The sequence below is a fragment of the Etheostoma spectabile genome, chromosome 7 (assembly GCF_008692095.1).
Source record: "Etheostoma spectabile isolate EspeVRDwgs_2016 chromosome 7, UIUC_Espe_1.0, whole genome shotgun sequence".
NCBI lineage: Eukaryota > Metazoa > Chordata > Actinopteri > Perciformes > Percidae > Etheostoma > Etheostoma spectabile.
In genome coordinates this window covers 6,020,306-6,044,499 of record NC_045739.1, presented here as the reverse complement: position 1 = coordinate 6,044,499, position 24,194 = coordinate 6,020,306, and the positions used below count along the sequence as shown (strand labels likewise).

At 38.9% G+C, this 24,194-nt stretch overlaps 3 protein-coding genes across 5 annotated transcripts; 1 reads left to right on the top strand and 2 right to left on the bottom strand.

Annotated features, from left to right (window-relative positions):
• The first annotated feature begins 592 nt into the window (after positions 1–592).
• Positions 593–3,554, top strand: fmodb (fibromodulin b). The gene is made up of 3 exons (XM_032521965.1): positions 593–910; positions 1,112–2,005; positions 3,270–3,554. The coding sequence occupies exons 2-3, from the start codon at positions 1,117–1,119 to the stop codon at positions 3,419–3,421; spliced, it is 1,041 nt and encodes a 346-aa protein (XP_032377856.1). The 5' UTR covers positions 593–910; positions 1,112–1,116; the 3' UTR covers positions 3,422–3,554.
• Positions 3,555–3,623: 69 nt separating this feature from the next.
• csf1b (colony stimulating factor 1b (macrophage)) lies at positions 3,624–14,543 on the bottom strand. 3 transcript variants are annotated; one of them, XM_032521969.1, is made up of 9 exons: positions 14,311–14,543; positions 12,507–12,620; positions 12,332–12,394; positions 12,027–12,197; positions 11,655–11,856; positions 11,429–11,565; positions 6,042–6,085; positions 5,918–5,955; positions 3,624–5,772 (listed from the first exon to the last, which is right to left on the bottom strand). In XM_032521969.1, exons 2-8 carry the CDS (start codon positions 12,573–12,575, stop codon positions 5,919–5,921), a joined length of 723 nt encoding a protein of 240 aa, XP_032377860.1. In that variant the 5' UTR covers positions 12,576–12,620; positions 14,311–14,543; the 3' UTR covers positions 3,624–5,772; position 5,918. The 3 variants fall into 3 exon arrangements, with proteins under 3 accessions (XP_032377860.1, XP_032377858.1, XP_032377859.1); XM_032521967.1 differs by having other exon boundaries at positions 12,507–12,626; positions 14,315–14,543; XM_032521968.1 differs by having other exon boundaries at positions 14,315–14,543.
• Positions 14,544–17,248: 2,705 nt separating this feature from the next.
• Positions 17,249–23,407, bottom strand: ren (renin). The gene is made up of 9 exons (XM_032521957.1): positions 23,138–23,407; positions 22,545–22,692; positions 21,510–21,633; positions 20,935–21,053; positions 20,618–20,814; positions 19,903–20,025; positions 19,579–19,720; positions 19,354–19,452; positions 17,249–17,967 (listed from the first exon to the last, which is right to left on the bottom strand). The coding sequence occupies exons 1-9, from the start codon at positions 23,212–23,214 to the stop codon at positions 17,806–17,808; spliced, it is 1,191 nt and encodes a 396-aa protein (XP_032377848.1). The 5' UTR covers positions 23,215–23,407; the 3' UTR covers positions 17,249–17,805.
• Between the last annotated feature and the right edge of the window lie 787 nt (positions 23,408–24,194).

Sequence of the window (24,194 nt, the reverse complement as noted above, 5' to 3'; positions counted from 1 at the left end):
AAACACCTGCCAAGTCCTTTTTGCAGAAGAATCCCATCTGTGCATCCTCACATCATCTCTCCTCTCATATAACTGTTTAGTGAATAAAGTCTGAACAACTTTCATTTTTAAATCAACATGTCATCTTTTACTCCCTTCGAGCAGATTGGGAGGGAAAAAAATATATAATCCCTGAAACTCTGCCTCCAATTGTCCTGCTCCAGTGAGAACATGAACGGCGAGGACAATTCATTCAAGACAATCTGCAGAATAACAGTGCCCTCCTGTCTGCAGGCGCCACCACAAACATATGTTAACTTTCTCCACAGTTTAAACACTGTAATTGACAGAAGTAGTGAGTACCTGAAGCAGGCAGGAACAGGGACAGAAATATGAAAAACATGTTTAACGTGGATAATTGTGACCAAATAACAGGGTTTGCCATACATTTTACATGTTGAAACATACAGTGAATAATGAGACAAAAACCTGCTGCAATTTAAACTTGAACTAAGTTGCATAGTTTTATTTAAGAAGAAACACACCACTAATTAGCCTGGTTCATTAAATTGTCTACATTTTAACACTATAACTTCCACACACTAAACAGCAAGCCAGACTTCAAGTGGCTGTCCTAATGACAAGGCATGCCACAGCAAGGAAAAACAAGGCTGTCAAAAAGCAGATGTCTGCACTGATTCACAGATGGGATTGATATTGCCATGGCTGGAGGTGATATGCTGTAATATAGTCTTTACATGCTGAAAAATGTATGTCCTCTAATGAGAGTGTGTGTCTGGGCAGGGCTGCAGCTACGTAGAGAGGGGGGATGTTTACTCTATGCCAACAACATATACCACTTAGTTTGAAGAAGACATACTGTAAGCGACGTGAGCAAGGTGGGGTAACAACGTCTCTGATCAACCAACCGGTAGGTATTTTCTACCAACTGTACCTTTTAAAAGTGGAGCAGAAAGAAGTAATTACTGACGAATTACAGAACCAGTGTATTTCAGTGTTTGTAACCAAACATTTCATAATATGAGTGTGTCACAGATTTGGGATTGGGTTAGTAGGTAATATCCTAAATTTGATTTCATATAAACTTTAAATTATATCTTTTCTATATTAGTGACCATGTGGACAGTGGTGCTCCTCCTCATTATGGGAATAGTGGATCTGAGCCTCGGCCAGCATTACAGCCAATTCCAATGGCTGTCACATCTGCGAGGGCGGTGGCGGCACACTGGCTGGCAGGTTGAGGATGAGGACTGCCCCCTGGAGTGCGACTGCCCCTCAACCTTCCCCATAGCTATGTATTGTCAGGGCCGCAACCTTCATCATGTACCCTACGTCCCCTCACATATTAAGTATGTCTACCTGCAGCACAACCAGATCACAGGCATCCGGGACGGGGTGTTTGACAATGCTACCAACTTGGTCTGGGTTGTGTTGTGTCACAACCAGCTCAACTCAGACAAGATTGGCAAGAACGTCTTCAGCAAGCTCAAGCACCTGGACCGGCTCTTCTTAGATCATAATGAGCTTATTCGTGTGCCTCCCAACTTGCCCAAGTCCATCACAGACCTGCGACTTGGTCACAACAAGATCCCAAAAATCCTCTCCAAGTCATTCGAGGGGATGGCCAACCTCAGCACCCTTCAGCTCCAAGCAAATGTCATAGAGGATGTTGGAAGTGTGTTCAAGGACCTGAAATCTCTGACTATGCTGGATATGAGGAAAAACAGGCTGAGGGACATCCCTGACAACCTCCCAGAGGGGCTGCAGCAGCTCTACCTGGAGTTTAATAACATAGAGAGCGTGCCGGTGGGATTTCTCACCGTGAATCCCCAACTGCAGTTTGTCCGGTTGGCTCACAACAAGCTGACCAATAAAGGACTTCCATCCAGTGTCTTTAATATCAGCACGCTGATTGAGCTTGACCTTTCTTTCAATAAACTGGAGAAGATCCCTGTTGTCAGTCAGAACCTGGAGAACCTTTATTTGCAAGCCAATAAGATCAAAGGTATGGACACTTCTCTGTTACTATAACATGCAATGTAAAAGTAAAGTAGGGATCTTAAACATATTAAATGATTTACAGGACCCATAGTAAATATAAGAGTGATATACAAATGCTATTCCTCCAAGAACTATAATATGATTTAAACATATTTTACTCTTATTTTATTCTTATTTTGTTTATAAGTAACAATAAATCCTTTTACCCATGTTGTTTTTTATACTGAAACCAAAATTGAATATCTTAAAGTTGTGCAAACGTAGATTTGAATGATATTTTACAGTGCTGAGTTAATGTACTGTATATTGCCAGTTTTCTTAGCATATACATGAGAAGCTACTCAACTCAGATTTAACTGTTATAATTGGGTTGGTTGGTGCAGCAAGACACACACTCTACTGCTCACTCAGTTATAAACTGAGCGCTTAACAACACACAAGTGTCATTTATTTTAAATTGCACAAAATGTTGATGGAAGGTTGAAACTTTTGATCCACCCAACACGACTATGTTTGGGAACTAAGGTCGCAGAATAAACAAGGAAGTTTGATAGTATTTAATTTAAAGGAGCTGATGTCATTTGCCTCTTTGCATCCTTTTTAGAGTAGACAGTCACACTTTAGTGAGCCCTACAGCAATTTTTATGCACTCCAGTTGTTGTGTGGGTTTGAAGTAGTAGTGAAAGTCAGACATGCACCAGTTCACCAATATTGTTTTTAGCTTGTTTTCACTTGAACATTTAAATGCATTTGGCAGTCCAATATCCTAAAACTTCATATTTCTAATGTCATTTTAATTTCTTAGAGTTCAACCCCACGCCCCAACGCTGATGGAACACTGCACATCACTTTTGGGGTGGGGACGGAGCATGCAGCAAAGCAATGTTGTTATTCATTAGTTGACAGTAAAATACTCTTTGAAATTATGCCCTTCCCGTGAAGTAGGGGCTTTCGATAAACTCATTATTCAGTGGAAGTTTACACTAATTGCAGACTAAGCAATACAAAAGTTGTAAATAGAAATACCAAAGCTCCAGAAAAAACAGTCTTGACTGAGTTTAATCAAACAAGAGTATCTTTATTATAGACATGAGAGAACCAACTTCCCACAGGAAAATACAACAGTAGCCTAATTGTTCAGGTTATTGGCTTGATTTGTGAATACATTAGTTCCTGCTTGACACAACTCACAGGACAACCTAGAGACTTGTAGACTTGTAGAAAACATGTAGTTCCCATTCATATTTCTCTCCTTATGTGCCTTTCAGAGTTCTCCCTGAGCAGTTTCTGCGATACAATCAACATGACAAACTTCTCCAGGCTAAGAATGCTGCGTTTGGATGCCAATGAGATCAGTGCCAAAGACATTCCGGCTGAGGCTGCCTACTGTTTGCGGCGTGTTGCCTTTATTGATGTGTAGCGCTCCCTGCTCTCTCTGTCTCTTATGTCTCTCAACTCGCCCAGGGTGTTGCTCCATCTGTTACACCCCGGCCCCTTGTCACCTGTCACATTCCAATTACAGTGTAGCCTTTTCCATCAAAGCATATTTGAGATAACATATTGTCAAACTGTTATGAGAGCTATTATTATTATTATTATTATTATTGTTATTATTATTATTCCAAATGATTGAATGATGTTCCAGTATTAGTCAAAGGGAAATACCAGAGCTGTATAGTCACAGTTTCCAGATGACAGACACACGAATGAGAAAAACCCAGATGACTGACATCCTTTCCACAAACTCAGTTCCAGTATTCTGGCAAAAATATAACCCAGAGCATAAATACAATGTAGCCGATGACAAGTTCTACTTGTATCGTGTCTGGCAAAGTAAAACCTTTATAAAACTTCCTGTCATCAGTGTGAGATTCAGTTTGGATCTTTGCCTCCACCATGTGGCACAAGGTGATAAAACAGCAGGTTGAGCATCTATTTGTCAAGGTCCCTTTAACATGTGATCAGTGACACTATTGTTTGACTGTGCCGGCCATCTATGGAATACTATTTGTTGTGTGATCAAGTGTATATAACAGGTGAAAAACATGTATTCCTCCTCAAATAAACCTCTGAATTATCCAAAGATAATCCTATATTGGTATCAAGGCTGTAATAACTGTATCTTATAACTTTTTTTCTTTTATTTTAGCTGTAGTGTGTGTTTTGATAACTACAAAACACTCACTTTTTAAAAGGCTTTTTGGGCTGTAATTTCTGAGCCCATGTGTATTGTAATAATTTGTGCTTGACAGTCAGTGACGTATTATCAGGATTTATAATATGAGAATTGGCGCATTTCAGTTTGTACCTACTTAGCAGGAACGCTATGAAATATGCATTTTTTTGTGAATCTTTTATCTTTGAACCTATTATTACACTGAAAGAAAAATCAGTTTCCAGATTTATTTTTGCCCCTGACTGTTAACAGTGACATTTGACGATAAAAGTGTCAGAAAGTTTGGGTTAAAGAAAAAGGGTGGCAGCCCTCTTGACAACTCTAACTGGTCTTAGGCAGATCCCACATACTTACTGTTGAAGACTTGCCTTTTCATCTTGCACAGCTGCCTTTAATCCTCTGCAGTAAGGCACTAAAGTGAATTACAGAAATACTTTCCTTGTTTTGTAATGGTGCAAAGTTTAAGGATTGAGGAATGGATTACTGCCAGTGCAACAGCGGTTGCGCACTGATAAGCGGTAGCCTGTGAAATTAAATTTGTTATAAATCATAATATATTGCTGGCTGCGCAAGGTTCTGCAGAGGCTTGGAGGTAAGACTTTTTTATACTTCCTCTGTTTCCTACACAGATTCTTAAAAAACAAAATAGAGGCCAACACACATGCACACAATCACGTGGGAATTTTTCACTGAGTAAACATGAGTGAACGTCATGACAACACGAGGGAATGCATGTGCACTGCCCTCTTTTCTCTCTCTCTCTTTCTCTTTCTCTCTCTGTTATCATTATCCAACAACTCCTGTCACGCCCTGTTAAGTAAAGACATTACTTGTGTAGCTGCAGCAGCGACCGGTGTGTATCTATCGGGATCGTATCTCCATCTCTCTGCCAGTAACAACAGCTTGGTGTGTTTTATCATTAACAGAATATTCTTCAGAGTTCATGTTGAAACCCACTGTTGTGTTAAAAAAAAACAACTCAATAAACAAATCATAGCTTTTAAAAGTTGACTGCATGAAGACTGTGATCAATAATGTAGGCTGATAATGAGGGGAACGACTGCCTTGACAAGGATAGAACATTTTCTGACTCCTCATAAAGTATAAAGTCAAACAGAATGTGGGCTATAAGGTAGCCCTAACCCTTTAACAAGGTTAATTCCTGCTCTTTAAATGGGATTCCATTGTGCTTGTATGCACTGACAGTTGGAAAGCATTATATTTGGTATTAATAAAACCTTTATTATCATTACGGTGATTAAATAGAGTCAAACTAATAAATACCTTGTGTAAACAACATTACAAACAGTTGGTTAAGTGGTAGCCAATGGAAAGACATTCAACATACATAACTAGTGTAAAAATAAAACTTTTTTTAGTGAAAAGATATTTGCAATACATAACGCATAAACATAATATACATACCATATTATTCCATATAAAGTCCATCTTTGCTCTCAGTCAAAGCCAAGCTTCTGATTAAATAGGTGAGCATGGCACATTAAACACACAACATTGATATAAAAACTTCAAGATTAAAACGGGCAGCTTCACAAGTGCTCCGTCTGCTGCTGCAGCGATGAGCTCTTTGCTGCCTGTGGAGGGAGGAATAAAGATGATTGTGCACTACAGTCAAACTTTACATTGAGGTGGACACAGGTGTTTGTTTAAGACATGTGATGCAAGCTCCAGCTGTTTAACTGTGAGGAACCCTTTGATATAGTTGAGAATCATACTCACATTATTGTGGCTCCATCTCTATGTCCTGCAGGTTTCTCCTTTGAACCAGATGACAAAGGAATGCGTTTGGATTAGTTCAATAAACATGAAAAGACTGATCATTTTTGATTAAGTATATTCTTACCTGAAGTTCGTATATGATCTTGATCTGTGAGGGTTGTGAAATCTCTGTTTTGGAAAGAAAATTCTTTAAGTAAAAGTAATAGGCGATATACAATGAATAATGGATTCATTCACAAAATAACAGAGGGTCACATCATTTCTTAAATTCTGAAGAAACTAAATCATTTGCAAACAATTAGCTTGAGTTCTGATGTTGACAGATGATGACAGATCTGGAGGCAGGCGATTGACAGGGTTGTGTGTGAAGATTGAGACAAAATTGACTATTTGGCCATATTTTTGGCAAAGATTTGACAGAGTAGAAACATACGAACACAAAAAATGGCAGTAAAAAGCAATGCAGCAAGAAATAGAAATGTTTTATGGGGGATTCAATATTTTTTTTTTCACTAAGGAAACTTGTTATTGAAATCCACTGCTGTGATTCCAAGCTGCGAGAGAGGCTCCATTCTCCTCGACTGAGTAAACAAAAAGCCGTTTATGTGGTTGTTTACAGACACATAAAAGTGAGCAGCGTCATCGAGAAAAGGAGAAAGCACAGTTAGCAGGCTAAGAAGGACATTCCATAAATTGAGAATTATAAACCACGTCCTATTATACCCAATACAGTTGCTACCAATTTGTAGTCCCTCAAAAATGTTTCATGCAACACATTCCAAGATTTGGTGGAAAAAATGAGCATCCAAGAATAAACTTACAAAAACTTCAGTCCTCCATAAAAAGGGATGGATAGATTAGCCCTACCTAATCTGTTATGCCACCACTGGCCTTCACAACTGAGATTAGCTACAGAATAGATCAAAAATTGATACTTTTGCTTTTCTCATTTGGAAGGTATAGGTTTAAAAAACATATAGTTACTGGACTCTCCTTATGTATGTTCTAGAATGTTGAAATTAAAAATAATTGCATAGTAAGAAACGTACTGTATCTAAATTATTGAATTCCATTTGCAAATTTCCCTTTGGATTTAGCCAGTATTCTTTTTAGCACATACTAAAAATCCTGACTTTGAATGTACTGTACCTTCACAGATGTGGGGTTCAGAGAGATTACAAAAAATCATGAGATATATGTGGGTGGTACATTAAAGTCCTTTCAAAAATTACAAGAAGAGTATCCCCTTGATCAAACACATTTTTATCGTTACCTACAGATAAGAAGTTACCTAAACTCAATTGCACATTATTTATATTATTAAAAGTGGGGCAAAGCTTAATACCCTTGATAACCTTATTTTAAAAGCAATCACACTAAGTAAAAAAGTTATGACTCATACATGTGACCATCTGCATATGAATGATAATGCTAAAATAAATATTAAACATAGCTATGAAAAGGACTTTGATGAACCCCTTTATGGCCAGATATAAAATAATTAACAAATTACATGTGACTCCAGAAATACTTAGTAAATATCATGATTCATGCTCTGCAACATGTCAAAAATGCCATAAAGAAGTAGACACTTATTTAATTAGATGTGGTCATGTTCTGTGATCAAAGTATTTTGGTCCTCTGTTCAGGCAGAAATCATTTATGTTAAAATTGCATTGGACCCAAAACTTTACATTCTTGTTCTAAACTCCATGCAAGCATCCCTCCCAATTTGCTGCATGTATTATGTCACTGCATGCAGTCAGTTAAATAAGGATACAAACAATCAAAAGCTGTCTAGTCTTATTAATTGTAGCCCAAAAGTCCAATCAGATTTCTCTTTCATCAATTTAAAATGGCAAGCAAATGTATCTCTTCCCCCTTCCTCATTTGAAGGAATCAACTGCAAAATTTGGTGTGATGAGTCTTACCGATGTCCAATGTTTCCTGTCTACCCGATACATGGTCAGTGTTTGTCTACTGAATACTGCTAAGTGTCTGAAATGCTAAAGGGTCTGAAATGCTGTATCTAAATGTCACTGACATAAGTATCCCTCAGTTGGTGCGATGTGATCTAAATGTGAACTCAAATCCACCGTGTTTGTTAAAGGTGTAAACACAGTGTGTCACTCTGACTGTCACCTGCCAACTGGTGCCTTCCTAAGGGCAGTTGGCATGTTCTTGCAGGTACTACAGTTACGTCCCACACCACATGCATCACGTGTTAGAAGTGAGCGATACGTTCTTGCAACGGCTTGTCGAAGAATTAGAGTTTATCCACATTTGCTGTGGCTGCCCAACGTTTAGCAAATATCTATGGGTCAGAAGCAGAATCCAGATTGTGCCACAAGGATCAATACAATCTAGTTTATCTAACTTTCCAATGAAAAAACTGAACACAAACACAAATCTCTTTTTTTAAAGCCAAACCATTCCAGCTTTCATAATAGTACAATTTACAATTAGCCTGTATGGAGCTACACTATACTGAAGAGTAACATACTGTAAAATGTAAAAGAAACATGCCATGGACCCCTACATTATAACACCCACTATAAATAGACACTTAAAACTTAATAAAATACAGCTGGTACTGTAATTTAGAGTTACTTAAAAAAATAAATATATAATTATGTTAAGTCATGAGTTATGAGTTAAGCTTAATAAATGTGGACAAATATGGACTGTGATCCTCAGAAGTGGAAAATGAACTATGTGGAGAAGAAAACAGCGCCAAATAGCCTCAAATAGGAGAAAAGTTATGGGTTTGGTGTTTTGTCTTATTTTGGTAGTCTGTTTTTCAGTTTTGTATTTGGCTTTGTTTCCTGTTTTATTTTGACGGTCTGGTTTTCTGTCTTGTCTTGTTTTGTTTTACTTTGGATTTTTTGGTTTTCTCTTGTGATTGCCTGATATTTTTCACCTGTTTCCCAGCCCTTGTGTCCCCTTCCTCTTGTGACCTCGTTACCCTCTGTATTTAGTCTTTGTGTTCCCCTTTTCCTGTGTCAGATCATTGTGTTTTGTCTCCTGTTTTGTGTTCCTGTACGTTATTCTTCCCTGTTTGTCCTAGTGCTGCTGTTTTTCTATTTTTGTCTTGGACTTTATTTTGGATTACCTTTTTTGCCTGCCTTTTCCAGGACTCCTTGGTTTTTATATACCTTCATGTTATTAAATAATCCAAACTACCCCATTGCTTACTGTCTCTGTCTTTGGGTCTGCCATTTTCCAAACTCTTGACAAGAAAGACCATAACTTTGCATTTGCAATCATTTGGGCATGGACTGCTATGGAATAGCTCTTTTGCTGACACCAGTAAGTCCAGCCTCCACCTTCTTTTGTTGTGCTTAATATTCACCAGTAGGGGAGGGCTCAGTAATGGCAAAACCATTGCCAATAGCACATGATTTGTTCACAACTAGCCTATAATGAGCTGTAGACATTGAGACATTATAAAAGAAGGTTGTAATTAATTCCTGGAATAAATTGCAGCTGGTTCTGTTTCAGGGCTTTCACTTTATTGGGTTATGATGCTCTGGTTTGTTTAATGTTTTAATAGAATAAAGACAGTGCGGTCGCTGCAGTATTAATTTTGTGAATTAATTTAGAGTTGTTTGATAATAAATCAAACACAATTTAGTAATTGTGTTAAAGCTTTTTTACTGAATAAAAACAGAAAAAAATGGTCTTTGATTTCCTCCACACAGCTCTCCCAGACCGCTCCCCAAACCATCTAATGCTTTGTTATGGCCCTCTGGGTCTGCTACCGGTGCACAAGGCACTAATATGCACAGGTGGTTGGACCCACAAACAAAAAGAACAACAACGCTTGGATTACAACACACTCCAAGGGAGTGGGACTCCTACTCCCCACTATATCTTTACACAGCAAAAGTTGTTTCCAGCTATAATAATGTTTTAAATGTCCAGTACAACCCGTTTAAGTTCATTAAAGGTGGCCACTGTGATTCTGAAAAAAGATTGTTTATATTTGAACTCAAAACCCACAAATACACCCCTCACGTTAGTGCTCCTTCACAACGATAACATTAACGATTTACTGTCCCTCACGCTCCCACTGCCTATGTCTTTATACAAATTTACCATTTTTCAATATCAGTTTTTCTCTGTGCTATGCACAAGCCTGAATGTATTAGTGTTTGTGGGGCTTAGTCTAGCCACTTTGTTTGTGTACCATTTACCGAGCCAGGGCTGTGTATGAACACTGGATTTTCTTTTTTGGGGGTACACACAGGTAGGAACGGGCCCACTGTTCAAATTACAAACAGTAGGTTCGCTAGATGCGACTTGGACCCTCCCAAAAGGGATGAAAATAATAGTTTGGGGGATACTGAAAAAAATGTAATCAAATAACATTAATCAAAAAATTGTATGTATTTAAATTCAGTATTACCATCACATACCAACAATTCAAGAAATAATCTAATGAAATACAATTTTCAAACCCTCACTCCCCATTGGGCTGTACCATTTCTCTGGTACGTTCAAACTGTGTTCTTTGCTATGGTTCTTTTATATCACTTCACTAGCTGTCAAAACGTGCGCACCGGTTCTGGTAAGAGTAAGTGGCTGAAACTTTAATCTCTGCCTAAATTCTGGTAAAGTCTCTGCTAAATTTAATGAGCAGCTTGTCACATAAACAGGTTTTCAGAACTGTCTTAATTTGGTTGTTCATAGTGTTTCTCATATATGATGAAGTCATAGTCTAGCTAGCTAATAGTTTGCGCAGTTCCTGAAGCTCTCTGTACCAAGCAAATATTATCCATATCTTGGTGAAACTAAGCCTGGAATGGTTGCATTAATGCAAGCAGTTTATTATCTCATGAACAAGGTTGTCGGATGGAAACATGCTCAATTCTGTGTGTCTGAACTGCTGCAGAAGCTACCTAAGCTAGCTAGCCTGTCTGTATTTAGGTCTTAACTCCCATTCCGAACAACGTACAGATCGCTAAGGTTTAACCAGAGAGCTCCTTTCCACTCAGCGGCCACAACCATCACTGCTGCTTAGCTTAAAAACATTAGGCCTACAATCACACGCCGTAGCAGGTGTTCCATAGACATACTGACATGGGGAGAGGTTTAACGAGGCAATTTATCATTTTGTGCAAATGGAGAGTGACATCACCAGTCAAAATTGCTGTACCCCCCGAAGCTCACGGTATAATTCAAACACTGCCGTGAGGAGATAATTCCTGAATTTGACAAACAGTGTATCAGGGTAAAATCACAGACTCCACCTTTAATGAACAAGGAAAAATGTGGATTGTTAGCCTTGAGCCAGTTGAAAATTAACACTGTGAGTTAATATTATTTGTTTTAATGAGTTATAGCGCCAAACAGCCCCAAATAGGAGAAAGCACACATCAGCTGGTACTTCTGCAAGAGGGAGTGCCCCAGAGAGCACAGGTTGGCTTCCCAGGCCTGCTTACGACTTAATGACTAAGCTTTACTAGGGCACATCTGATTTAGAAATCAACAAAACAGAAACACTGCTACCTTTTGTGTGATGAGACAGTAGAGAGTGAGTATGAACAGCAGTCCTCCGCAGATAGAGACAATGATGAAGCCAAGCTTGTACAGGTCTCTGACTGGTCTTCTCTGCGAGGCCTTCACAGAGTTCCTAGCATGACTGTCTGTAGAAAAAGACACGTATTCTGTGTTTCTCAGTCGCTCCATACATCTCCATCATTCATCACAGATCTTTTGCAGAAGAGATTCCCACCTGTAAAATGTTCTGTGGTTGACTCTGTGTATAGCTCGGTGGTAGAGCCAAAGATTTCTGTGTATTCCTGCTGGCATCTCCAGTCTACTGGTGTGTCGCTCGTCGTCACCAGCTCCCAGTAAACGGACAGCACCTCTGAAGCCCTCTGCAGGGCCTCTGAAGTAGACCCTCTGTAGAGCATCTCAAAACTCTCTGGCTTGTCCTGTGGTAGATTCCAAGCAACATACTTTAAATGATTTCACAAGGATTGCAGATTTATCTTTTCCCACCGGGCAATCCTTCACACCACATCTTTCTTCTTCATGTTTTGTATTATAGAAATGTAATCCTTCAGTCTTGAGAAACAGGCTTCTCTTAGAAACAAAGACTCACCTCAACCTCTTCATTAATCTGAGGCACACATTTCTGAGAGTAGATGTTGAGGATAAGTGCTCTCAGGGACTGAACGTAGCCATCATTGACTGAACCCCGACTGTATTTGAAGTGGGTGGTAAGGAGCTCCAGGATCCAGGGTAAAGCAGCTTTCACAAAGCAACATTTGCTCTGTGGGAAGTCAGAACACAAGGTCATAAACATGAAACCCGATACAACTAATAAGCAGTTCAAAAGTTGGAAAGTTGGAAAGTGAATCAAAGGATTGGGAAGGAAGCAAACCCATAAAACAAATGCTACCTTACCAAACTTCTCGGTTCTATGAATGTGTAGGTTATCGAGCACCCACTTCTCAACTGGTTATCCATCTACAGAAACAACAACAACAGGGAGATTTCAGCATGGTCGTGTAGCGCAATTGCCATCCTGTTCAATATGTTGATTTAACAAATGTATTTTTAATATTGTTTCAACATCTACCAGATGCCTGACTGTCAGCAGGTGCTCCCTTGTGATGGAATGTCTGCATGGACCAGGGACTTCAGCCATAGTCAGAGGGAAGCTCAGGAACACAAGTACACACAGACACTTTACCTGCAACCAACACAACGATACGTTATCTTCACGTCAACCACACATTATCTTCCCTTACCTCAAGTCTTTGGGGGGGGCTGACAATGACACATGGACATCTACTTGGCTGGAAAGTGCTCTAATTCATTTGATATACTGGTACTTGAGAAATATTACTCAAGTAGATTATGCGTGCAAAAAATAGAGAAATGATCAATGCTCTAAACCACCAACTCAACAATCGCAACATTAGGGGCCAATGAGGCATCCTGACCTTAACCATTTCAGTATGAATGCACTCCACATGATAGTCGCTTTTTGGTTCAGTCTTCCCTCCCAAATCATGATCATCTTTCCTTTATAAAACAACTTTAGTATTTACGATTTTTCAAGGAAAAACCAAGTTCAATGCAAACCTTAATGAAATTTCCTCGTTTGCATCCAAGCAATTCCTGCATTTCCGTCCAAATACACTCTACAATGTCTTGAATAAAATACAAGGACACAAGAAAAGTGTCTCAGTTACAGCAACAGCAACAGTTTTTTTTCTACCCCAGCACACTATTTGTTTGTTATAATCCTGATTCTTGACTTGGGTTAAAGTGTCAAATATCGGCAAGACGCACACTGCCTCTTTACTGCAATGCTACCAGTGACCAATGTTACACTGTGAGTGACATCAGATGAACCTAGCCTATGTTAGAAAACTCCCCTCTACAGTCAAACAGTGCCCTCTACCACGGAGGCTTGGGCTGGGAGCCTGGGAAAGAAACATGCAGAGACTCCTCCTGAATCTGATGATGCCTGCTACCAAGTACCTTTTGGCAGCTGTAACAGTAACATGGGGTCCATATGGACTTAATCCTTCAACTAAGGATTAAAACACGGGGACATGCAAATGTTCCACAAACTGCAGGCAAAATGTCTGCTCTGCACGGTATTCCTTGATAAAAATCTCTTTGACTAACTTGACCTGTGAGTGTGCAGCAACCAGTCAAGACAGATGCCAGCGAAACACTGAATTGAAACAACAAAACCTGATTTATTCATTGCTTTGTCCACTTCTGAGATTGACTAAGACAAAAAAGACAATTATTTCAAGCCACCAGAGATGACAAGTAGTCCTTTCATATTTAGCTGTCTGTTTCTAATATAATGCTGAGCTGTACACTTTAACCCTTCTTAAGGTTTTTGAATTATGTAACATACACTTCACACGGTTTCTGCAAAGATTACTGTATGTGTCAAGGTGAGCATGTGTCATCATTTGTCATGAATCTAAGTTGTTTTGCATGCACATGCAAATTGTGTGCTCACAAGGAAGGGAAAAAATATTGCGCCATCATGGTTTTAATTATTAAAGCTAATAAAAATAAATAATCCAGCGTTTGAATGTCTGAGAAGAAAAGTAAATGATTTTCCAAGTAAAGCAAGATTCTCTTTGTGAGCTGAAATATTATTAATGGAAACCCACTTGATGACTGACGGATAACCAAATTAATGTAATCTAATAAAACTATTGATGTGACTGGTATGTGGCAAATGCAGGAGCACATGACAAAAATATCACCTGTCACATGATTTCCCAAATCAAGCAAAGAACTTAATAAACAGTCTTCTACAAGCATGCTCAATTCTTTTTTTTGCATTGAGTGTATTGTATTGTTGACGGTTTTCTTTTTAACTGCAGTGATTATAAAGAGGTTCTCACCTACCTTAGCTTTGCTCTGAATCAGGGTTGACACAAGGATGGTCATCTGGTACGTGTTTGACAATGGAAAACACCAGACTCCTCTGTCACACACATTGAAGCAAAGAGATCCTTTTCATATATTCAGTTCCACTCCACAGGAAGGGATTTGCTGTCAAGTAATTTTGACACTTTGTCATGTGGCGCTGCTCTTAAAGGCATTGCCCGATGTGCTCCTCCTGCAAAGAATGAGTTCAAACCTAGACTAACTGTTGCAGCTGAAAGACAACCCTTTTTAAAGACCGCCCACCTCTCCAAAATGTGACAAAATACTGGTCTCTACATCTGTGTTATGGCAAATTGGCTTTTGGGTTGTAGACTGGACAATGTACTTATGTTTAACATAGGTCTTCTTAGGGAATTGTTAAAATTACAAATTGGGCAAATAAACCTTGTGGGAGCTTGAAGTGGATTGTTGACAAAATCTGTTCTCGTTCTAAAAGCTCTATCCCTGGGAGGCAATTTGCATTGAAACACTGGTCAACATGGCAGCTCTACAAAACAATTTTGATGAAGAGCTTTACTTAATTCTTCTCGTAGATCAATGGTCTCCAACAGAGAGAGAAAAACAATCAGGAAGTGCATTCCGATGCTTTAAATTCCAACACGTAACATTGCTAAGTCATTTTTTTTCCTACTGTGCATGAAATGTACTGTTTTCATAGTTTAGAAATTAATCAGTGGGAGGATGTAAGTGCATTAAAATAAATAAATAACTATAAATGGTAAATAGCAATAACTATTACTTTGCGAGTTAACCTTTTAGAGAAAATATGAAACATCTAGTTTTTAACTAAACAAAATAACGTTTATAATAATATAACACTGGATTCTGTGTAAGGACTATTTTTTGATACTGTTTAAGTAGCCACACCATTGCCGTTGCGTCGTTATGTTGAAGTAAATTTAGGCACCAAGTGTGTATTATTCTGCTGGGGAAATAGTTCCCAACAAATTCCCTATTAACTCCTGTTTGAGTAATAATTGCTAAAAACCACATTGCCCAGCAACTATAGTAAATTAACCTTTCAAAAAGTAAACAATAGCCCATAGGCCTTTTTGTGCGCCATTTTTAAAGATTTACTGTACGTCTTCAGTCAAAATGTTGTTGGTCATTTGCAATGGAATTTTTACTTTACAAATTACTGGCATGTCAGATTTGTTTTCAGAAGAGCGGCTGACATTTACAGCTGGGAAAAAAGGGTTTGGTGGACAGGTGACCTTATGAAAGTAACACCAGTGATTTTTCGACCAACGAAAAATTTGGTTGTACAAGAGCATATTGATGGACCAAAAAACCTGGAGTTGTCAGCCCTAGTGCATTGTGTGCTGGTATTTGACGCCAAGGGCCATGACAAAGTGTCAGTTTTTGATAAGTTAAGGAACGGTCTGTGACATGTAAGTTTGTGAGTCTTTATACACACCATTACATTAATAAAATCAGCGTAACCTCTTTTGGTAAGATGATTTTTTACAAAGCCAAGCTAGCTAGCCCCGCTTCATTGTAAAATCTCACTTTTCTTGGCAAGACATGCCCTGCATGGCATTTAGGCACTAGTATTGGCTAGACGTACTGTACATGCTCGCACGTTCAGGTCCTATCCCCTGACCAGTTGGGCTAACCTGACCCGAACCACTCAAGTTCAATGTCTGAACTCAAACGTCTGCCTAACCACTTAGTTATGCAGGGCGTGTCTTGTGAAGACAAGTAGTGGAATTCATGTGCTAGCCACAACTTCGTATTGAGGGGACAAATATGAGAGTGGTAAGACATTAAGAACGTGCATAACTCCAAGATGAACAAATGTACCTACTATGTGATTTGTACTGTATGTAAAATACAAGAAAGTAAAACAGCAAACACTTTGTCTTTCAAAAGTTGTAAAAAGGACAAAGATGGATGATTAACAACATTTCCTGGCTTAAAATGATGATAATTTTTATAAATACCACTACTTAGTGTCACAACATGTAACAATGAAATTATATATGCATACCGATTTATAGATTAGGGTCTTGTTAAGTAAGACATGTCAATTGTTCAAGAGAGAAGGCAACCTTTTCAATTTCAAGATTTTAGCAATACAGTTTATCCAACAAATGTTTGACAGGCATACTATAGATCATGTCTTGTGAAACACAATGATTGTTCTGGCTGGTTTCCAGTCTAAATAGTTCTAAATAGTTGACACGTACTGAGATGTTTTTGCAATGGTTTAAATATAATGTTGATTAAATGCCAGTGCAAAGATATCTACTCTCACCTCACTGCCTAGTGTCAACAGATAAAATCCAAAGTAGACAATTCATGGATGTGAGAGCAAGGAAGCATATGGCACTCTCACTGTCACATCATTGCAGCATAAGAGGACTTTCCTGACCAATTCAGACAAAATGAGACTAAAAGATTTGACAAGGGCATGATGAATCTGTGCTTTTATTGTTTTGTTATCTTTGTGTCTCTTCTGCCTGCTAAGTAAGCAGAAATAACTGTCTTTGTGGATTCAGTCTTTATTTCACCCTGTGGAGGCATGTTTACGTCTGAAGAATTTTGTAATTCAGAGATGTTTATGATGAGCTTTACTAATACTGAAAACGGGATTTCAACCCTAAACCATGTTCTCCTGGGTGGCAAAATAAATGCTTGAGGTTTTTTCCCACCAGAAAATAACTTATGCATATAACGTGAACAGTCATTCATTTGTGTTGACTGGCTGGCCTGTTGTCTGTGTAGGTTTTGCCTAAGGGCGTAAGAGCTAATAAGAAACAGTCTTTTTACGTAGAAAGAAAGTTGCAGAGGCATGTCAGCTTGTGCTCTCTCATGAAGACGATGGTGAAGAAAGAAAAAGAATCAGGTAACAAATTTAACAACAAACTTTTATTTGGGGGAGAAAAAACAAGCAAACAGAAGCAACTCTGTCTATTATTTAACTGTGCTTCCATTTAACGTTAGCTCCCTTTAGTCATGGATTAGGCTCCAAATTGAAAATAATAATACAATAAATGTATGCAGGTGGGGGTGGGGGGGGGGGGGGTGGTATTTGCTAAACAAGTCAACAAGTTCATTTTGTTACGTAAGTGCATGTATACATTTCCACTGTTGCTGTATGATATTTAACAGAAGAGTCTCTCTCATGCACACACACACACACACACACACACACACACACACACACACACACACACACACACACACACACACACACACACACACACTGCTCACACATTTAAAGGAAATACAAAGGTGTTCAGTGCAACTGGTTCAAATATATCAGAAAGCAGGATTTGCAAAAAATAGGCTTTGGACTATTCTTTGTCATTTGTATAGCTAAAACCATTGTAGTTTGATCACACATTGTCTTAAAAGCAACTAAAGGGAGAACTGGTCAAAGAAGAGATGCCAGCAAAGATAGAGAAAAAGGAAACAGAGCAACATGGCTGACGTTAAACCTTCCGTCAGACTGCTGTAGCGAACCCTATCCGATTATTGCGACGGTCAAACTCTGTGTAGTAGCGGGCAATGAAGTTGGCTCCCAAAATCCAGATGGGACCTGTAGGGGGCGGCACATCCAAGCCCCTGAAGGTGACAGTGCAGACGTCCCCCTTGATGTGTGATTGCTGGAGCCACAAAGAAAAGTCAGTTTCATCATAAGCCAAACCACTACAACAGTAACATATTATCAGTAAAAGTAAAGTATCACATGTAAAAGTAAGTACATGTACACATTTCCACTGTTGCTGTATGATATTTAACAGTAAAGTCTCTCTCTCACGCACTCATGAACACACACACACACACACACACACACATGCATGCACGCACACACACGCACACACACGCAGCTTCATCATAAGCCAAACCACTATAACAGTAACATGTTATCAGTAAAAGTAAACTATCACATGTTAAAGTAAGTACATGTACACATTTCCACTGTTGCTGTATGATAATTAACAGTAAAGTCTATGAACAACGCCCTCATTGAGCCTACTACAACCTGAGCCTACTATAACTGTCATTCTTGTCAGTACTTAGTGATCCTATATACATTTCTAGCAAATGTACATAGCAACTTGCGCAAGTCTAATCTGCCACATAATTCAAAACACTTGTGTGGTAATAAATGACAACATGTTTTATAGGGTGTCACATAGGTCATATAGTTTGCCCGTAAAAACAAAGTAAGGACATCTGTAAAAGATTAATACAATATTTACATCTGAAATGTAGTGGAAAAGAAGTATAAAGTAGCAGACAAAAGAAATACTAAAATAAAGTACAAGTACCTCAAATGTGCTTACTTAAGTATAGTACTATTCCCCCACCGTAAAACCGCTATAACTGTAACCTATTTAGAGAGGTGGAAGAAGCTCTCAGATCCTTTATATAAGTAAAAGTTGCAACACCACACTGTGAATATAATGTGTTAAAAGTAAAAGTCCTCCATTCAACGTTCTACTTAAGTAAAAATACAGAAGTATTATCAGCAAAATGTCTGCAAAGTGTCCATATTATTGATGTCCTCTTTACCCTCAAGGGTCCTTTAAAAAACAAATGTGTGAAACCATAAAGACGTTTTACACCCCGGCCCGCTCACTGAGAACCTCTCAGCAGGCCAACGTTGTTGCACTATTTATGTGTATTTTAAACTGATGTTTTTTTCTTGCTTTTATTATCTTACTTGTAGCACTTTGAAGTTTGTCTTAGATGTAAAGTGCATTATAAATAAAATGTATTATTATTATTATTATTAAAATTAGGCTGTATCATTCTCTTTGGTGCAAAGTGATCCTACATTAATCCCAGGATATGTAACAACTATAGGAGGTCTAATCAGCCACATTATTGAAAATCCCTGTTTGTTATTACAACATATTTTGTAAGTGGATCATGGGATTTGCTTGTAAAAACAAAGTAAGTGCAGTACTTGAGTAATTGCGTTCTCCCACATTTAAAAAAAATGATCCTCAGTTAGAGTATCCAGTATTAATCATCCTGCTCACCCATAAGATGTAATCCTCCTGAGTGAGCGAGTACTCCTGGCCACCCAGGTGGAAAGTCACACTAGGCAACAACTTGACAGTATCACAGTTGACTTTGTACTGATGAACAACACACATGAAAGGGTGATGACAGGCCATGAATCATTATTATTATTGTTCTTATATATTTTTGTACAGACAAATGTTTTTTTTGTGGGAAACCATGTTGCGTGTGTGAAAACGTACACCACTTTCATCCAGCTGTGCTCCGATGGCTTGCATCAGCGTGGACACAGAGGAGGCTGGGCCTGTGATGTAAGAGGAGCCGGTGTCAATCACAGCTGTGCAGCCCTCTGCACAAAACATCATCTCCATCCCTACAGAAACGCTGACAGGACAAAAGAAGAGGTGGAAATCAAGGCATGTTTCGGAATTGTGCGCAAGCACACACGCGCACACACTCACACAAAGACACACACACACACAAAGACACACACACACACACACACACACACACACACACACACACACACACACACACACATGCACACACACTGGCAAAATTCTTACCCTTTCATGGTAACTTCCCATTTGCCCATCTCTCTGGTGTCCATATAATTAAAGTTTCCAGTGTAGTAGTTTGGGTCTGTGCCACCAAGGACCAGCTCTCCACCTGGGGAGTGTTTTGGGTCCCTACAAACAAAAAATAAATCAACCCACTTTTGCTGGGCGTATTCTCATTGTCACTGTTTAAACTGCGATTTTGGTGATTTTCATCTACGGTTGCACGCTCCCTCAGCTAAAGTGTGGTCCTCTGACCTCTCATTTTTCAGCTTTCCGCAGAACATCCCAGTGGAACGTTATCATCTATTTTTAACAGTTTTCATCTGGTCTGAACTGAGCATGATGAATTGAGTGTTTTCTCAAAACACCCTCTTGTCTCACTCCTGATCCAAAATCAGCTCATATATATAATTTATATAATAATAGTCAAGATAAAAACTTAAAAAATAATTACTTGAGAAATGTTCAGGCAAGACAATATTATCTATTTGTTCCTCTTTTATCAAATTCAAGTCTTGACAGTAGCTACGTTTTCTGTTTATAATTCTCATAGTTGTCACAGTCAAAACAAAATTACCAAAGCATAATCTACACTTTCTTGCTAATAACTAAATACATTGTCTTCCAATTATCTTATGCATCTAAATTAGATTTTCTCTTCTTTACAGATGACTCATAAAAATGACATAGAAGCTAGAGATGGTTAGTGGACTCAACCCACCTGCTGTAGTAGACAGAGAACACCTGTTCCTTGAGGACATGCTGAGACATGATGCGGTCAAACACAGGAGTGATGCCATCGATTGCCACATTTGGGTAACCCATCCCCAGAACACCATCAAACTTGGCAAAGATGAAGGGCATGGCAGACAGAGAGGTTGCTTCAGCAAACACCTGCACCACAGGGATACCACCCACCTGCATGGAAAGCGGAAGGTCAATTGTTGGATGTGTAGTCTGTGAGAGGAAATCAAAGCAGCAATTTACATAAAAATTAACTTGGTTTATCTTTTTACAGGGTATTGATTACAAACTCACCACGACCACATCCTCGCTCAGAAAACCCCTGACATTTCCAGAGGCATACTGGATGGAAAATCCGGTTCCATTCTCAACGTAAGTCCGAGATTTGGAGGCATCGTATCTGTTGTGGGTGTCTAAAAGTCCACAAATCATCTGAGTGCTAATAATAACCTGCATCTGGGAAGCATGATTGAGGAATGTTTCCCCCAATCCATAATTCATTTGAAAATAGCATTAACTCAATTTATTTAATTGACAATTTACTTTAATTTAACAATTTACTTGTTTAGAGCTTTTTCATTGAAAAAAGCTGCCTGCTACGGCCAAAAATGTGATTATGAGAGCCATGATAGTAATCCCAAACTGCAAAGTTGCTGTAGATAGTTGCTGTTACAGTAAGGGCTAGACAGCCAAACAATGAGCTGAAACTTGCTTTGAAGCTTTGTAAATATTGAGGGGAACTGCAGATTCACGTGATAATTTTCTGTTGTTTTCACATTTAATACATTGTTAGTATAAAAATATTGATTATTGCAGCTTTAAGTAAATGCTATTTTCAGCATGTATGTGTTATCCACATGGACACTTACAACAGGCAGTGGAGAAAGGTGAGCAGCTCTGCGAGGGCACCCACAGATTGGCTGAGCCTGTGTCAAACACCACGTTGAACATCTGGGCCGGAGAGCCAATGCTGATTTCCCCAAAGTACTGAGTCTATTAAGGATTGACAGTAAACATATACAGTACATTATTTACTTTCCAAAACCGGCTAATTCCTCTGCCGTTTTAATGTTGGTTGAATATTTCTTTAAAAACTTTTTTCCTGTCCAGTAAGGCAGAAATTCAATTTGAGGGCATTAAATACCACGTTGAGCGTGTGACTCATGCACAAATAATATTATTATTAAGTATTATTCCAAAGGCGATTGGATCTGCTGTTTTACTCTTGAAGAGTAAACTCTTAAAGCACCCATGTTATGCTCATTTTCAGGTTCATAATTGTATTTTGAGGTTGTACCAGAATAGGTTTACATGGCTTTATTTTCAAAAAACACCATATTTTTGTTGTACTGCGCATTGCGGCAGATCCTGTTTTCACCCTGTGTGTTTGGGTTTCTCTTTTAACTACAGAATGAGACATCACACTTGTTTTAGCTACAGAGTGAGACATCTCACTTCCATACTATATTTGTTGGGAGTCGCACATGCGCAGTAGCTAGGTAAGATCACATCAAGGACGTTCAGAAACCATATCTCACTCAAAACAGCATGGATAGTTTTTTTTCCAAGTTTGTATGCGTGTGGAAGCACCAGAGACACAAAATAACACCCCAAAATATGAGCCCTTTATGTCTTGTCCAAGAGACTTTTGAACGGCTGCTTTAACCTTAAGTAGTCCGTTTTTGTGTTTAAGACTTCAACGTCAAATTCAGTTACTTTTGACTCAGTACATCTGGATTTCCCACCACATGCTTCATTAACACATACCTAATAAAGATAACTGCTTGACTTTTTATGAGCCTTTCAGCCTTTCAAAGGGACCAGGGATGCTTTAGATATGTGAAGGCAGAACAAAAAACACAGAAATGTCCCTTTGAATATATAACAAAACAATATTGTCTCACATCCAAGTAGTTGGTGAGAGGTGTGGGAACAGTCCCGTTTTTATTGTTGTCTGTGCTCTTCTGGGCCAACTCAGTCAAGATCTGCTCTGCAGAAACACTCCTCTCCCTCAGCGTCTCTCTGATAGATGGCATTTTCTTCAAAGAGATTCTGGGAACAGAACAGACAAATACATGCCAAAGGTCATCTTAAGGTAACAGAAACTATATAACCTGTGAGTGATGACTAAAGAAATGCTCAAAGTTAGGTAAAGTATATTTGTAATGCTACATATCTGATACATATGCCTGGTCATCATCCCAGTATAACAATGAGCCTTTAATGGAGCACAGACTGCTTTGCTCTCAGCACCTAGCCAGAAAAATGAACAAAAACACATGTTAAGCCAATGCTGAAGACATTAGCTTTTGTAATGAACCAATCAAACACATTAATTTTCCTATTCTTATTGGTTTTGTTGTTTAGTGTCACTAATTTGCTGTCAGACTTTTTCTCTTATGTGAATGCAATTATACAGTAAATCCTCACTGCTGTACTGTGTTCTTGTTTCTTCAAGCCAAACAGGCAGGTATATGTAAAGGGATAAAGTTCTCACCTTCTTAAGGCATGGCTGGCGGCCACTGTTGACGAGAGAACAGCCAAACACATCCAGTAATTCATCAGTGGTGCCATGGTGAATAAAGACCAGCGATGAAGGCTCTGTTTCTAAAGCCGATGTTTCTGGTTTTGTGAATATATAAGTTTATAAAATCGGAGTAAATAGAAGCTGCCTTGCTCTTTCTCTCTCTCTCTGTTGTCTGGACCCTCAAATCTCTTTATACCATGTCCTCTTCACTGTGCTCTCACCCTTGGGCCACTGACTCGGGGTGGGAGCTCTGCTCGAGGTCACCACTTGAAAACAAGTTTTACTTTCCCTGCTCCCAACCCCCCATACCCTTCTGACTTGGTCAGACAACCTTCACTGTGTCACTGAAAGGTCTGAACTTTGACCTTTTAAAAAACATTGAAGACAGAAAGCAGGGTGCAGAGTTGCCTGAGAGTGCCTGAGATTCCTGACGTTGGTAGGATGGACACCTTGTCTGCCGGGCTGTGAGAAGCTTTAGAGGGATTGACAGATGCTCTGAGCTGTCACGATAGATTATTTGGATGTTGCTCACCAAACTCAAGTCATTTAAAATCTTAGCTGCTGAAGACAGTGCTCTACGTGTAATTTAAAACCTAATTTCTTTAATCTGTATCCCTTTTTACTAAATCGTGTTCTGGTTTTTAAAAAACGGTTGATTTCATAAACGTGTTTAAATTTGAATAAAACAATGTGGATTGCAGTTTGTCCTGCAGTTGATAAAATTGGTGTTGTATCTCTTGCCCACAGCCATTGATTTCTTATCTGTAAAGCCGACAGGTTTTATAACTCTCTGTTGACCATCTGCTTGTGAATTCTCTCCTCGTGCAAAGTTCATGGCAGCTTGTGCACCACTTCAGCATTGATTCTCACATAAACAGGCGGAAAGGGAGAAGGACAAGACATGTCTGCCAATTCAGTTCAATGATCTTGGTCTAAGATAGTGTCGTTGGCAGGAGATGGGCTACATGTTGAGTGTGTTATGCAGAGCAGGAGATTGGCAGTGTGCTGTGTTATTGTAGAGTAGCTC